Source organism: Chaetodon trifascialis, chromosome 6, assembly GCF_039877785.1.
Source record: "Chaetodon trifascialis isolate fChaTrf1 chromosome 6, fChaTrf1.hap1, whole genome shotgun sequence".
In the NCBI taxonomy this organism is placed as follows: Eukaryota; Metazoa; Chordata; class Actinopteri; order Chaetodontiformes; family Chaetodontidae; genus Chaetodon; species Chaetodon trifascialis.
The window spans coordinates 6,071,373-6,088,225 of NC_092061.1; the positions used below are offsets into that span (position 1 = coordinate 6,071,373).

A 16,853-nucleotide genomic window follows, 5' to 3' on the forward strand; every position below is an offset into this window, starting at 1 on the left:
AATTCCCCCTTCTGTGTCTCTGTGTTGCGACTGTTTACTTGTTGAGCTGCAGAAGAGGAATAGTAACACACAAAGGGAATAACCTCAGCTGGCTCAGACTGCTTAAGTTTCTGCTGATATTAGCTTCAACTGAACTTTAGAATGGAGCATGGTCTCTGTTTTTCCCCCAGTTTCTTACAGTGGCGTCACACTGGGAATGGCTACATTGGTGGCCAGTGTGGACGTGATGAATGATTACAGCAAATAACTTTGTCAATGTACATATGCCTCCTTTGAGTATTGAGAGTAATGAATTGAATTGAAACGATCCTTTAATAAGAATGTTTTTGTCCAAAGTTGGTACAAATCCGCTGCTTTCTTGCCAAGCTGGAGCAGGAGGATTGAAACCACTCTCATGTCTGTGCAGTCAATATGAAGCCAGTAGCCTGTTAGCTTAGCACAAAGAGTGGAAATGGGCTATGTGTAGTCCACCACATAACAACGCGTAGACTAAACGGAGCATGATATTGCACGTTAATTAAAGTTCTGGTAGCAAGATTTTGCACTTTGGACAGAGCCAAGTCCAGTCCTCCACACTGAGAGCTGCGTCTGGTCTGCAGCTGGGGGTGCTGTCCTCGGGTCCCTTCGGCCCAGCTGGTGTGGGGGTCCGCTTGTCTGTCAGGGTCGGGGGGGGTCCAGGTCCCGGCGCCCCCTGTGCTCATAGTCTGTGACGACTCCTCTCAGTGTGGACGGCCCCAAAGGTGGCGTTTTCCTCGATCCTCAGTGCCTTGCTTATGTCTCACTACTCTCACAACTGTCTGTGGTGTGTGTGTGTGTGTGTGTGTGTGTGTGTGTGTGTGTGTGTGTGTGTGTGTGTGTGTGTGTGTATGCATGTAGTTGAGGGTGTGTGTTAGTACATAAGGAGGGTGGGAGGGATGGGTTTTAACTGTTGTTCTGTTTTCATTTCTATTGTTTGTAAACTGTTGTAAAGCACTTTGCGTTACATTTTAATATGTATGAAAAGTGCTATTTAAATAAAGATTGATTTGATTTGATTTGATTTGAGCTGTTTCCAGACTTTATGCTAAGCTAAACTACCTGGTGATGGCTTCATATTTCGTATGCAGACATGTGACGGGTATCCAACGCTGAACAAGAAAGGATCTCAAACTACGCATGTAAACTGAGGACATTTTGAAATTTCAATATGGTACAATATTCTATGAAAGGAGGAACAGCAGAGTAAAAAGGAAGGGTCACATGCACTCTCCAGAACCGGGTGGCTGTCCCAACTCTCCAAAAACCCTACTGTTAATTACACCATGCATCATAACCTCAGCTCTCTGAGGGGGCTGAATGAACTCCCACGCTGGCAATTTAAACTGCTCCTTATAAGCCACTTTTCTCCTGCATGTAAACACGGACACGCACGCACGCACGCACGCACGCACGCACGCACGCACACACACTGTAATAACTGTCCACACACGCTCAGTGAACACAGGATGATACTCACACACGGGTTATGGCTTTCCAAGCAGTTTGAGCTCGTTTAATCTCATCCCTGTATACATTCTTTGTGATCAAACCTTTATAGACAAATATAAACGCAGATAATGAAGGCCTTCCATTAGTACCAATACTCAATACAGAGACGTCTTAGCGTACAGTAATGTCCATTCAAGGTACTGAAGATATCATTTGGTTGAATGACAGAAAAGTGTTGTTTATATACATAGAGACAGAAATATACACATGTGCAGGTGGACGTATGGCGTACACCCACGGTCATCAACAACAACATCTCACATGACCAAAGAACCATTAACTGGTAATGTCGTCGTCTTTAGTTCTTTTTCGCAGTCTGCTGAAAAAGTTTACTGTAGCGCCCGAATGAAAGAGCTGTACGGTAGATTGATTATGGTCACGGATACTATACCAACACTTAGAACACTGAGTAGGCTTTACAGTTTAGAGTTTACACTTGTGTTGAAGACAGAATGTAATCATCCCCCATCCCCGCCCCTAAATTTGTGGTCTGTTCATCCAAGAGAAGATTAAGTCGAGAACCAATTCAAGACAAAAAAAGTGTGACTGATAGCAGAAATATGTCTCTTTCTCGCTCTCACTCTACCCAATTCACCTCTTGCTCATTCCTTTTCTCTCTGCTACAATTTCTTTACTGTCAATCCTGTCTTCTTTTAATTATGTTGTTCATTCCCCCTCTCCCTGTGAGAAATGTGCAGAAGTCTTTGACATGATCAGCTTCAGTCCTCCAGGTTTTTGTGTCTCAGTCAGAGGGAGAGTCATTCCCAGAAATCGGCCTTCACAGCCTCTCCTGCCACGGGTCCTTTTTAAAGCTATGTGCTTCGTCACAGTTGTGGTCCGCCCTAACAATACATCAAATGAATGACAAATTCACAATTGTAAAATTTCAATATTTTCCACCTCTTTTCTTCTTTTTGTTTTTTTCCTCCCTCACAAATGCCATTTATGTCAACTGCCCAGAGATTCAGCCTTCTTAATATCAGTCTCAGAAATAACACCTTCCGCTTTTGGGATCAGCTTGTGGGTGGATGACCTCTTTTTTCTCCTCCTGGCGCTTCTATAAGGCATGCTGGGCCAGGACCAGAGCCAAAGCCAGGCCGGGAACCAGAGCCCAGACGTTGGCACACAGACAGGCAGAGTGATCCTCTGGCAGGGCCGGGGTTTTGCCCGGGCCACTGACGCTTGGTTCAGGATACTGGGCAGATAGGACACACAGAGGGAGAGAGATGTGTGAAGGTTAGACATGACTCAGTCACTCGTGCTGCTTTCTTGTTCTGGCATTTGATGAGGGAAAGGAGAAGGAGGAGACAGGAGGGAGGTGAGGCAGGACAGGGTCAGAGCTGAGGAGAAGAAGAGAAAACAGGAGTCAGAAAGTCAGAGGAAGAGTGAGAAATGACATGTATCCATGGCAGACCCACTTTGGCACGAACATTAAGTGTTTGATCCACCAAATGTTTTGATATGTGAAGTGTATTTCAAGCCCCGGCTGCTTAGTATGCTCTCTGCTTCTTAAACAAGTTGGCAACAAAGGAAAGCTTCTTGTGAGGACTTTTTTTTTTTTTTTTTAAACTCTTTTAGGTTGTGCCAGCAAGTCTCTAAACAGTTTTTAAAGCTATCATTACAGACTTTATTTACAAGAAAAACATGCTATGAAGCCAAACACACACTACAGAAGCCAGCAGCAGCTGTGGATTGCTTTAAATATTTCATAAGGCATAAATTACAGCAAGTAAAGGCCGAACAAAACACTTGCAAGACCCCTTGTATGCAGTTTGGCTATGCACAGTCAAAACACTACAACGTTTATTCTTATGCACAAAAGAAAATAAATTCATGAACAGCGTGCAAACTGAGAGAAAGCCATGCAGTTTAGTCCACAGTTCACATAATGGAAGAAAGCAGTGGGAAGACATCAGTCCAGATATTAAACTCCATGGCCTCCAGAGTTCCACTGTTATATCCATACTACAATGGCCTTATTATGTGCCTTTCCATAAAATTGTTAGCATTTTGAATACTTTTTCAATTTTCTCGGATTCTTGTAACACAAAGCATAACCATTTGCCTCCAAGTTAAAGCAGTCTCGCTCAATTTGCGGAGGCACCATTTTCAGTCCAGCACAGCAATACAGAGGCACATCATAAGGAACATGAAACATTTTCTTCTCCTCCTCCTCCTCCTCCTCCTCCACCATCACCACCACCATCCCCTCAACTCATCTTCACCAATGTAACCTTTGCAGAGATTGCACTTTGGTCCATTTCCCTGTACACAGAAAAAAAACATCTACTCAGATGTTATCTACCAGCGCCTCATCTTCCACCAGAACAAGGCAACATATAAACGAGAAAATAAATAATGAAACGGAAAATAGTGTTGAATTATATTAACCTGACAGGGATATTTTTTCCTGCAAAGAGAAAAATGGAAGGAGGGAGAGTGAGGGAGTGAAAGGAGGGTTATCTAAAATATGTAGCTGCAGTTATCACAGTACCTGGGCTTGTGCATACTTGTGCATGCGCTACAAAGAAATGGTCAAATGACAGTTGCCAAAAAGAGTGGGGGGAAGCTATGGGTAGCTTGACAATGCACCAAACACATCCGCGACTAAAAGCCAATTAATTAGCGAGGGCAGTGATGTGTGGCAGCAGCCTGTTGACATGAGTCCAGATCTCTGGCTGCAGCCAATATCCTCACATACACTCAGGCTCATGAGAAGGTACACATACGCATAAACACACAACTGAAAGCACAAACACATGCAAACACATGCATGCACCGTGACGGAATACAGACAATGTCAAAACACAATCATTTACTCATGCTTTAATATGGACAGAGAGAGGATGGCAAACGCTCACAAGCATTTATTTCAAGCATTTATTTAAGCTGTTGATAAGAGCACATCGCTCATGTTATTGAACAGGTAACCACACATGCAGACATGACTGATTTCATTACCAATCAGCACATTGTCAAATTAACAGTGCAACAGAGCTGCATCTCCCAGGGCTAGTTATCGAGTAACCCTGAGTTACGTAGTTTCTGTCCACAATCAATTCCTTTCAACTGGGCTGAAAATCAACACACGACAGTGGTGTGTGTATGTGGTGGGGGTGGGTGGGGGGGTTTAACTGAAAATGAAATGCAATAGAAATTAATATTTCAACTTCATTTCTTGCTCAAGAATCTGTTAAGTGATGGCATTAAAATTCAGATCAGGATCACAATTATGAGACACACTACATCCGTCTTATCTAGGGGACCCACACCAACCCTGTGAAAACAGCAAAAACAGCACTGAGGGTTTGCTATTTCCCTCATCATACTCCTGAGAACTTTGTTCAAATGTGGGAAAACCATTGTTTTTCTCCATGTAAACAAGGCAGGACTTGTGGTGGCTACCCTGCTGACTTACAAGGCTCCAAGGACTAAGCTTCAGCCCACATATTTACTCACTGAACAAATAAAGCTGTGGCATTTTGAAGAATTCTGCATCTAAATTAGCTGAATATACTCTATACATTACACGAGAGCAGGATGACTGACGCGGACAGGCCTAGTTACAAACCGCAGATCCACCTATACTTACTCTTCTCTAACTGAAACTCATATTACAGGTCGTTTGTCATCCATCCCCCACTCAATGTATTCTGTTAGTTGGCAGGCTTAAGATTTACAGTCTTGGACAGTCAGTCTTCTGCCAGGAGGACTCATACCATAACAACACTCCCCCAATTTATCTGCCAGGGAAGTTTGACAAGTTTTAATTGCCAGGCATAGGCATAGCATAGAACGCAGGGCCGCCCAAAATGTCCTACCAGCTCCCTCTCTAATTATAAACTTCCTGCTTGAGTAATCACACGTCTTATTGTTTCCTAATTACCATTTTTACAATAAATTAAACACCACGCTGCAGTGAGACAGGCACAGAGCGGTGCATCAATACTGACATACATACACAGAACCTTTGGAGAGAGCAGTTCCACCACCCATTCCCTTCCCACCATCCCCTCTCTTGCTCTCTCTCCAACACCTTCCCCAAATATTACACACTGTTATTGTAATCGGTGGCGCTTGTTCATTAATTCTCCTCATTTTTAAGGTTTTAATTTGCTGTCTTCACAACAATGAGGATTTCTGTGTAAAGGACAATACTGTATGACTCGGGTGCAGTGTGACCATTTAATGGCTGTGAAAGCCCCTGGAATTACTCAAAATAAATGTCTTAATGGGAGTCATTCATTCAGCATGCAAATTTGCATTCATAAACGCTGCTTGAATTCTGTGTATATATGTAGTAGTCGCTGAGGAATGACATTAACAACAACAGCAGCAGCAGCAGCAGCAGCAACAGCTGCAGCAGTTTTTACAAAGTACAGTTTTATACTCCAGTGTCTAAAACAGCCAAGCTTGGTAACTAGGTCTCCTGCAAAGGTGAAACACATCATTAATCTTACACCAGAAGGCTGCACGGCACATCTAAAATACATCTGTGAAACAGAACAATATTTCATTGTGAAAACTAATCAAACTGAATGGATAGATAAAAAAAAACAACTGAAAAAAGCAAAATCTCTCATTGGCCCAAAGTGCAGTGAAATATTCCTATCCTGAGAGAGTCTTCGGCGGACAATACGCTTCTGTCATTTTCACATTTTCTTTGAAGAGAAAATGAAGTACACTTCTATTAAAAGACAAACACGCGTGCATTCTTGTAGCGCAGCAAAGAGTGATGCTTTTCTGCTCCAGACGGTGAACTCTGTTACAGCCGAGTTGACTGCAGTCTTCAGAGTAGACGGCATTCAGCAGAGAACAGGCCCTGGGCCAGTATTTTAGAAGCTCTAATCCAGATTAAAACCCCCACCTCCCATTTCCTTCACTATTTCATTGTGCGAGAGAGAAATATAATATTTCAACCAAATGTCATCATCTTGGGTGTAGCATAAACTGTCTTATCATAAAACGTCTGTTCTGATGTGCCAATTGCTTTAACAAGCATAGAGATTGAATGTGATGTGAATGTGAATGCTGCGGTGTGTTGAGCTTCATGATTTTGTGTCTGTACAAAATCCCCCTTTCATGGAAGCAGAGTGGAGGAGTGTTTTTGTGGTTTGTCTTGTGATAGGTCCATTTTGACAAATTTATGCAAAGAAGTTGCTGGAAACTGCTGAAATATATGGATTTGTGCATGTATGGATATATTTGTGCTGCAGCAACAAAATCATTTCTGTTTAAACTTCGCAAAATGAGGTGACCTATATATGATAGGATAGACTGCAGGATTAACACCCCTGATTCAAAAAGCCTACCTGATTGACAAGCAGGCAGTAAATAATGACTTTGCATTACATTTTATATGTGAATTTAATGCAATGGAAAAAATCAATGCAAACCTATTACCTTTGGGATGGTGACAAAGGGAGGTTCTGAGGTGCCTGTCGACCAGTCCGACCCCGTCTTCGTCGTTACTGAGGGCCCTGGGACAGACACGTTTTTGGTGTGCATGTTGTCGATCCCGTAACCAAAGGCCTGAATGGCATTTCCTGCAGGGACAGAGATATAAAGTCATTTGTTTTTGTCTGCCATCCCAGCAAGGAGCCAGCTAGCAGACAGACAGCTCTAAGTCAACTTCTTGGTTTCCTGCCCAATCTTTGGCAACCGATGGAAGGGGGTGGGGGGTAGGGTGGAGCGGGATTGAGGAAGCGGGGAGTAAAAGGAGTACATAGAGCTAGTCTTTTTGCTTTGTCAGTAAGGTTGAGAGTTGCACACCAAACTAATCAAAACCAGCAGTCAGAGGTTTGTTTGTGAAATCTGCCACTGGGGAGCATTTTGCTATCTTACATTACTGTCTAACATTTTTGAATCTAACATGTTCATGCTATCAATTTAGCAAGTAATTATCCTTCTATAAAGAATCCTGCTGAGACACAATGGACACATTTATCAAATACAAACTTTGGTTCGTGTCCTCGTCTCATTACAAAAGCCTTTTTATTTTGCTGCAGACGTTCTCAAATTGCAACAAGCTGACCAAATACTAGCACTTGAGATGATGAACCCCAATTGTGTTTGCCAGCAGTTGTACACTCACAAATGGAGTCTTTTAAAAGAAACAAATCAATCAGCTCTAACAGAGAACAGAAGCCTGTGAATGCATATGTGTACTTGTGGATACGCCTGCATATGTACTGTATGCATTTGAGTAATTTTGTGTATAAGTGCATGTGTGCGCCTCTGCAAAAATGTGATAAATCCCTGTTCAGTCAGCTTTTCAGCCAGATATGGTAAAATAGGGGCTGAGTACCTTTTCACTGCTCATCCGTTTAAAACACGAGGCTTGTTTCTCTTTGTTCAGCCAGAGAGAAGGCAAGGCATGTAATTGCTTGGCAACCACCTCCATTATAAGGTCAGCATGCAGAGATGACTTTGAATAGATTTATGTGACTGATCAAATTCAAAACATTCCCAAACAAAGGAGAAATGGCATTTCCCCACCACCACACAAAGGACAAATGGGATAGTTGTGGAACACACATGCATAATCGGATGGACGCACACACTGTCCTCAGTGCTTCCGATGCGTGGCCCCATAGATTTGTCTGTCACATCCTCTGACCACCTACACACACGTGCACAAACACGCACAAGTAAACACACTGTAGAGCAAAACATACACAAAGGCGCGCGCATACACCTGCACACTTAAGTGCAAAAGCAACCTTCATGTTTCTCATTCTGTTCAACACTGGTGATTTGGGCTGCTGCGGGAAAATAAAAGCACAGAGTGGAAGAGAGATCGCCAGTGAAGCTTAACAACTTTAATGCTAGCAGTAAAGAGCTAGTGAAGTACTGCTGAGACATGTGATGTTACGCATCTGTTTGTCAGGCTCGGCTATAGCTAGCTATCCCCCTACAGATGCTGTAAGATGTAGGATATAGAGTCATAAATCAAACTAGTTGGCTGGAGGGTCTCCACACAGGATGTTTTACTGCACCCAAATGTTCAACTGAGTGATTAAGCTCATTGCCAATAGCAATTCAATTTTTTAATGACTCTGGATAAGTTTTCCTTTAACTCCTGGGCATTGCATGCATTGCCCTACCTGCAGGGACAGATGGAGTAAGAGATAAGGGAGGAGAGAACACAAGGAACAGCGACAGAGGAATGAGGGGAATCGGGGTTCAGACTATGTTTGCACTCTAATTATAATATCCTGTCAGCTGGAATTTTTTCTGTTGGCCTCCACACATATTTGAATAACTAGTGGAGCTACTCTGCTATTCCTTTGCTTGATCATGTAAGAAGAGAGTGGGAGAGAGTGTGGATAATAAATGATTCATCTGGCATGGTTTTAATTTGCGTGCTCTGGTTCGTCAATCAGTGTAAAAAAGGCAACACGTCCTCATACCTAAACAGTCAATATAGATCAATTGCCAGTGACTCCCAAAACGACATATCTGACCATGAAGAGCATCCGAAACAGCTGCACTTTGCTTAGGTTTAGGCATCAAAGAAAAGACGGTTTGGCTTACAAACGCAACTAGAATATCTGTTACGTACCTTAAGCACAATAAATAAGTTAAAATAACTTAAACTTTGGGTTTTAGATGGCACAGCAGTGTCCTGAATGAAAGTCCTGTGTTTGTTTGGCCCAGCCGTCCATCCACCCCACCTTCTCCACATGTGGGTTTTCTTGTTCTTTATACTACGTCACCTGACCTCCTCCCTTGCTGTCATCATAATTACTACGGCCACTAGAGGTCGCAGCCTAACAATAAATTTAAATATGGGTCGCAATAACCTACTTGCACAGATGACCTATATGATGATTCCTGTGGTGAGCAGATGCTGAAAAAGGACTTACTCTGCGGAAACAGTGAAAATAGAAATACAGGTGTGAGATTGTGGGGTTGATGGGGGTCACAGGGAGCTGAAGATCATCTGGATATGTAAAAATATATGTGTATAGTACTGTATAGTGAGTGTATTTTTGTGTATATTCTCCTTTCTGGTGTGTCGAAGTTTATCGCCTGTTCCCCTTGACTGCAGAGAGGAGATGCTGCATTTTGTGTTATTTTTCAAGACGCCTCCTCAGCTCCCAGCCTCATCCCTCATCCTGCACACTCAGCTAAAACGGTACCCCAGCAATCTATTGAAATGGTCTGAAAGCATTATCCACACAATGGAACATGTTAAAGGCAATGGTGTCTTGTAGCACTGATGACACTGCTCGCTCCGCCATAGCAAGCAAGCAGCTCGCTGTATTTTACTCCTCAGTAAAAAGCATAAGGATGTTTGAGGGAACCACTCTGTCATGCTGTGCCCTGTGTGTTATGCATAAAATGTACAGATGATATGTATTTTAGCTTCTGCTCTTATTTCTTTGTGCTAGATCTGTTCCTTTTCATGACATTTTTCTTCCGTAAGGGATAAGCCCTTTAACTCTCTCAGATTGAATGTGAAAATGACATGCAAATGGTTTCTTTTGTATTAAAGTCTGGGCAGATCTTGCCCAAAGGAGGGATGAGAAATGATAAGAAATGACTAGTTTCTGAGAAACTAAGAACATTTAATTCCAGCTTAATCAGTGGGCAAAGGGCTGTTCATGGATAATGGTAAAAATTTTCCATTCATGGATAAATCAAACTGTGAGGCAGATAAATTTCAAGATTCCATCCATCCATCCATCCATCCATCCATCCATCCATCCATCCATCCATCCATCCATCCATCCATCCATCCATCCATATTTTCACTTAATCCTTCCAGCTTTATTTCCTCTTATCAAAATAAATAGAACTTATTAATTATATTCTAATAACAATGATAAAATTAATTAATTACAGTTTAAACTAACTTAATTTTCTTTTGACATTTTAATCCTTTGATGGCTGAAGAGCATGCAGCTCCATGGCTTCAGCCCCATCCCTCATTATTTCCACATTCAGTCCCTCCACCGCCATCTGCTCCACAAGAGCATCACATCCACGCTCATCTCACTGGAGCGCTGTGACACTGAACAGCAGAATCTGACATGAGAACAGTATAGTTGCATTAGATCAAAGTTCACGGCTCGCTCTACTCTTGCATGGCAGCAGGAGAAACTACTGCATCACACGCCCGTGATCTTATCAGTATTACATGACTGCTGGATCCCTATCAGTTACAAAACACATTTCAGATGCATGCAGAGTATCAGTGTGTCAGGACGGCTCACTTAGGCATGTGTTATCGGTGAAGTACTGCAGGAAGTTCATGCATTCCTCCTCTTGGTTCCCACTGCCCTTACAGGTGCACCACGGGGAGATAGTCCAGTTGGAGAAGCTGCTGTCGACATAGTTGGGAGTCATGTCTGTCCCTGTGAGGGCATCCACAGAGAAAAACACACATACACACACATTAGGACAAACAGTTACATATGGGTCACTAATGGACAATAATGGACTACATTTATTGCAAATAATGTATAAAATGGACAACAAGATGTTAGTCATAGGAATAGGTTTGCACTGTTTGAGTTTATGAGAAGGTGAAGCATTCTGTAATGCTTTATTTTAGATGTACTGTAAAGAGGCCATTATGTTATGAATATTTTGCAAAGTAGGTGCTTTAGGAAGTGTGTGTGCGCTGTTTCAATATAGCACTGCCGTAGCAAAACATTTTGCTTTTCAAATGTCTCTCTGTGTTGGTGCTTTCAGCTGGAGTCAGGGGTGTTAGATGCACTTTGTGTAGCATTTTCCAGAGAAATCCAGGAAGCGCCATGGCATATTATCACTTCATACTGCACAATTTATGACACATGGTGGAGAAGCAGTGACTGATACAGAAATGTGAACACTTCAGAAACCACTATGCAGAGGAAAAAAAGTTATTTCATGTAAATTTGCATTTGGAACTCTTTGTGAGCTCTGTGATGCAGCTGCAACATCACCAAGGTTCTGCTATCAAATGCTGGCAGGGATTGAAAAATGTGCATGTACTGGTCTGTGCACATTGTTTGAGCAACATTTACTATGAGCAAACAGATGGTCATCAAGAGTTTTAATTAAGTAAACGTTCTCTCTGTGCCTCTACTTCCTAATTGCTTCTTGTATTGAACTGATGTCCAGTGTGCTTGGGGAGATATCAGACCAGGAGGGAGCAAAATGAGAGTCTCACTGCTCTGCCTGCTCCTCATGATAAAAGTGAAGGTAGGGTTTTCTGCTGTCACACTGTCTGTAACCATCGCTCTTTATCTCACCATGTATCTGAAATTAGAGAAAAATATTTGGAGGTAAATGTGCATTTATGTGTGTCTCCCGCTCTCTCACCCCCCGCTCTTCTCTCTCACACACACAAACACACTCTCACTGCAAAACAGCATCACCCGCAGCCATGCCAGTACTGACCGATGAGCCTTGCGTAGGAGGCCAAGCAGGCTTGGTGATTGTCTTGGTTGGGACAGGTGCTCACTGTGTGCGGAGTCACCCAGCAGTTCACCATGTAATCAGCGAGCCTCGACCTGCATAACAAACATGAATCACAGCACAGACAGAGAAAGAGAGGCAGGGGCTCAGTCGTAAGCGCGTGACAGACGAACATACATACACATACACAAATTCAAAGCAAAGAGCCAAATTTTTTGGCACCATTTTTACTCTGCAGCAGCTGCCAATTGTGACGAACATCAAACTGGTAAAGTATATGCAACATCTGTTTCCGGGCCGCTACAACAGGTGTCCTGAATAGCAACGAGGTCTCACGCGCACCTCAGTGCCAACAAGTTACTCACTCTCTTCACGGCATGCAACATAAACCCGCTGGTCGTGCATTTGGTTAAGAATGAGAAAGATATCATATGCCTCTTCTGGCCGTTACTTCCATGCTTATCCTGGACATCTCAACTGTATCCTAAACTCATTTTCCCCACAAACCAAAGGAACTGATAAAAATAGTATGTTTTGTTTCGGTGTGTGTTTGCGATAAGAGCTTTAAGTCTGCAGAGGCCCCCGGGGTGGCATTGCTAATCCACTTAAGTAGCTTTATTGGGAGTAGCGTGTGCAAAGTTGCACTGTCTGTACTGTTCACATCACAGCTGCCCACTAAGTGAATCACAATCCATTGCACATTTCTCTCTCTCTGCTCTCTATCTCTGCGTCTCTCTCTGCCATGAGTCATTCACTCTGACTTGGTCTGACCACTTTTTGCAGCCTTAAGTTCAAAGGTACTATAACGTACCTCAGGCTGTCTTGTCCTTAGTGAACACAAACCAGCACGCACACACAAACACGCTTGCACACACACACACACACACACACACACACACACACACACACACACACACACACACACATAAACACAGAAATAGGTTTATTCAGTGCATTCGACGGAGGCTTTGTCCACATGTATACAGACTGCAAAACGAACGTTTTCCTCTGAGTTCTGGCCTCTCGTTCACACACACAAACAGCAGTTTAGCTACTAAAACCGCAACGTGCAGATATTTCAAAACTCAGGTTTCCGTGTGGATGACGAAAAGGGAGCATTTACGAAACGATCAATTCGCTCAGTATTTTGTGAAAATGAATATGCACCTGAAACAGCATCAACAATGGCGGACTACATGTGTGTCCATGTTTCATTAGCATAAATGTAAGTTCTTTGTTGGCACTAGTGGGTTGAATTCAAGTCTAAAATGTAACTACACTTTTAGATAATTTTATTTAAATAAGTTAAGCTCACTATGCGTGCAAGAATGTTCTTCTTTGGTGTTTGATATACCGTTGATGTAGACTTTATCGCCTCTTGCTGACCTGGTGTGCTTGTTTGAGCAGAATTCTTTCTGCTTTCTTGTGTGTGCAGAAATATTTTGTAGAAGGAAGGTTGTGTGGGCAGAATGTTTTCTAACACGGAAGGGGAAAATATCTGTTTGGAATATGTGTGGATAAGACCTGAATGAGCTTCCTGGCTGGTATTCAGTTGGTGGCAAATTGTTGAGTTGCTCCCTCATAAACAACAGGTGACGTGACTCATTTATGATAGCTGCTCTGATAGCCACCCCCCTGTTTTTTCAGTCTGTTATTTAGCCATTTGTTATGCTGTTTTTCAAAGGGTACTATGGGAGGGGACTTTTAATAGCAATACATCATTGTCAGATTAATTGTGACACATTTTAATTAGCATAAAGAAATGACTCACCATCCAGCTAGCAGCCAGAGAGCCAGCCTGGATCTCAAGCCAGTGCTGTTGTTGCTGCTTATTTCTCACAATTACAGGAATTGTTCGGCCTTTTAGGAAATACCTTTATTTGCTTTGTTACAGAATGTTATAAAAAGATCAACAGCACTGTCATGCCTGCACTCTAGGTAGCCGGAGCCAGGAGATGGTTAGCTTAGCATACTGGAAACAGCTCGGCTTATTCTGATATAACGTGTATAAGCTTCAGAGGTGCTGGTGTTAGAGATTTTTTCCCGGCTTTGGACACAGTCAGGGTCGCTCTTATGCCTATTTCCAGTCTCTATGCTAAGCTCGGCTAACTATCTCCTGTGTGTATTTTCAGATTTTTAAGAGTCAGACACGAGAACGGCATTCATCTTCTCATGGAACTCTTGCAATAAAGCCACTATTTCCAAAAATGTCCAACTATTTCTTTGAGACAGCATTTTGTTTTTTCTCTTTTTTTTTTTTTTCAGTCGGGTGGTTTCTGTTTGATTTCGCTGAGGACATGAAGGTTTTTCTTTCAGTGAATTTTTCAGTGTTATTCTGCCAAACTCTAACAACCTATCTACTCTTGAGTCAGGCATGTTTTTCATTCGTTATTCTTGTGCTCTCAGCTCATTTTTTGCTCGTTCTTTTGCTGTGCTGCCCATGTAGATGAGATTTTAAAAGAATGTACCTTCATTTGTTCTGCAGGAACAATATTCTCTCTGCTGATTTCATTCCATAAAGCAATCTAAAGGACGTTCTACAAAATGCATTTCACAAAGAGAAAACATGTAAAAGTCTTTACCCAGTCAGTAATTATCCAAGTTTCTCAACATGCATGTAATAATAATCACCTTATGCTAAAATGCTACAGATATAGCACCATTAAATACATATTTTCACGATTAGCAAAAGAGTAAAGGATTCATTACATTAACACATTACTCACTTATCTTGTCACTGAATTATACTGTCGTTAGTGAGAAACTTTGACAGATGCAGCTACAGTATTGTGTTCATGCACTGAGCAAAATGAACATTTGTGCACATCACTGCAGGCCACAGTGGCCTAAACAGGTACAGTGTTAATGTCACACACATTTATATACTTGTCTTCAAATATGCATTGCAGCTGTGTCACTTATATGTTCTACAGCGGTGCTCCTGGATCATTTATTCATAAAGTTCTAAAATAATTGGATTAGATTAGATGCACTGTAATGATACTGAGCCTCTGCTTATTTATCTGCATGCACTGGATCCATTTCTTTCGGCCGCGGGACATTGTCATTTAGGAAACTCGCAGAGAAGGATACATGCAGCCAGAGCACAGGACAATCAGACAGAGAAGTCTTCTGCGGTTGCAATGAGTTCGAGACAAATGTGCTAAGTGTTATGCTGCATCTCAAGTCTGCTACAGTCGAATAAGAAGAGCGGAGACAAACAGATTTGGCTGAGGGGGAATGTGGGGTGGCGATGAGGTTACAATCTGTCTCTCTGACTGTGTCTCTCGCTGTGTGTCTTTCACCACAGCAGAGATGCAGCCAGTGTGGTGTGATGGGCTCAGGCCTCAAGCAGCAAACCCCACTCAGACTCACTTCATTACTCCAACTCCATCTCCATCCGCCCTCCTATCAAATCACCCGGAGAGCCTCTCGATGTGACATGCTGCTAACATCTCATCTAAAGCCACGCTCCAGAAAACGGGACGTATGGTTGCTCTACCATGGCTGCAAAACTGATATGGATGCACACACACGCAAACTCACACACACTCAAATAGTGATACACAGTGCATAATGTTAATTCACACACAAAAAGAAGAGCCAAATACAAACCTATCCCTCTCCACAGCTGTCCTCTGCACTCAAAGCCCTCTCTCATCCATTTCTCTTCTCAGTGAAAGAAGGCACTTGTGCCCAAAATCATGCCACAGATGATAGAAAAGATACAACAGACAGAGGGGAGAAAGAACAACTCCATTGTGCCGATACAAAGCAACCTTTATAACCACATTTTCCATTTTTCAAATTCTCTTGGGCAAAAGGTCTTTTACTTTCATGCTAGTAAAGAATGTGAATGTCAGATTTCGAATGGCAAAGACCGCGGAAGATTAAAGAAAACCGAACAAGCTCTGTGTTTCTTTTTAGATGCAGAGCTCTTGCAGACAATGATGGCTTAAAAACAGTAATTTAAAGTTTAGAGAGGTGTCCTGAGTGTTCAGACAATGGTGTTCCAACACCGGGATGCAGCAAATTTCATGGCTTCCACGGGCTTTCCATTATACCTCGGCAAAGCGCCACTCACTGCTGAAATTACAGGCTGTCTAGCTCAACAGAGTTTTATGGTCATTTCAGCCACTCAGCCCCCAGGGAAGTGGCAGGGGAGCCCCCACAGAGGTAGACTTCTTTCAACCAACCTGACACTTTAAACACAGTGATTCGGCTGAGCGCTGAGTGCCTGTCCATCCAGCTTGGCAGTAATAGAAAACTAATGGCTTTTTATATGGATTCTTATTCCTATCGCTTGATGCCCGTGACAAACAATGTGACTCAAATCAGATGAGTGTCAGTCTAGGAAACCATTTCCTCATGAAGAAGGAGGGGCAGGTGGAAAAACAGCTATCAGACTCCAAAGTCTTCTAATAGCTTCCTTTCTACATTAAAAACAACTGTCTATTGAGAGTTCTGTCTGGTTTAGAGACTTCCTCGCCGCGCTCTGCCTACAAATATGCGTTCTTCTATGGCTGATAATTTCTGTTAAATGTGAAATTACGGCTCTTCACTCTTATCACTTCCCTCAGTCTTCAGCCTAGAGAGGTTTTAGAAACCATATCTCTCAGTCGTCTACAAAAGCATAACAATAACCATGACACAATAGCTGCCAACATAATAGCAGGTTACATGAAGCAAATGAGAAAAACAAAAGATGTTTCTCTGAGCTCTGCTTTTCCTCTTTTCTTCTTCTCTCTGATGAGCTCTGCCAACCTTATCTCTCCCCTCCTCTCTCTCATTAATGTCCTATTGTCACTGTCGCATAAACTGATCGTCACTGCAGCCTCAAGTGCTCATGTGCAAACTCACCAAGAGGAAACTTGACCCTGGTTCAATCAATAGGACTCAACAGCCTTGCGTGTCCT

The 16,853-nt window shown here is 42.5% G+C and overlaps 1 protein-coding gene across 2 annotated transcripts in view; it reads right to left on the reverse strand.

The window, feature by feature from the left end:
- Positions 1–1,509: 1,509 nt before the first annotated feature.
- The window catches only part of LOC139332749 (GDNF family receptor alpha-2-like), a 45,252-nt gene continuing 29,908 nt past the window's right edge, over positions 1,510–16,853 (reverse strand). For both annotated transcript variants that reach the window (XM_070964836.1, XM_070964835.1), the window contains 4 exons: positions 11,920–12,032; positions 10,749–10,889; positions 6,931–7,073; positions 1,510–2,722 (listed from right to left, as the gene is read on the reverse strand). In XM_070964836.1, coding sequence (XP_070820937.1) covers positions 2,585–2,722; positions 6,931–7,073; positions 10,749–10,889; positions 11,920–12,032 — 535 coding nt within the window. In that variant the 3' untranslated portion in view covers positions 1,510–2,584. The remainder of the gene's footprint in view (positions 2,723–6,930; positions 7,074–10,748; positions 10,890–11,919; positions 12,033–16,853) is intronic.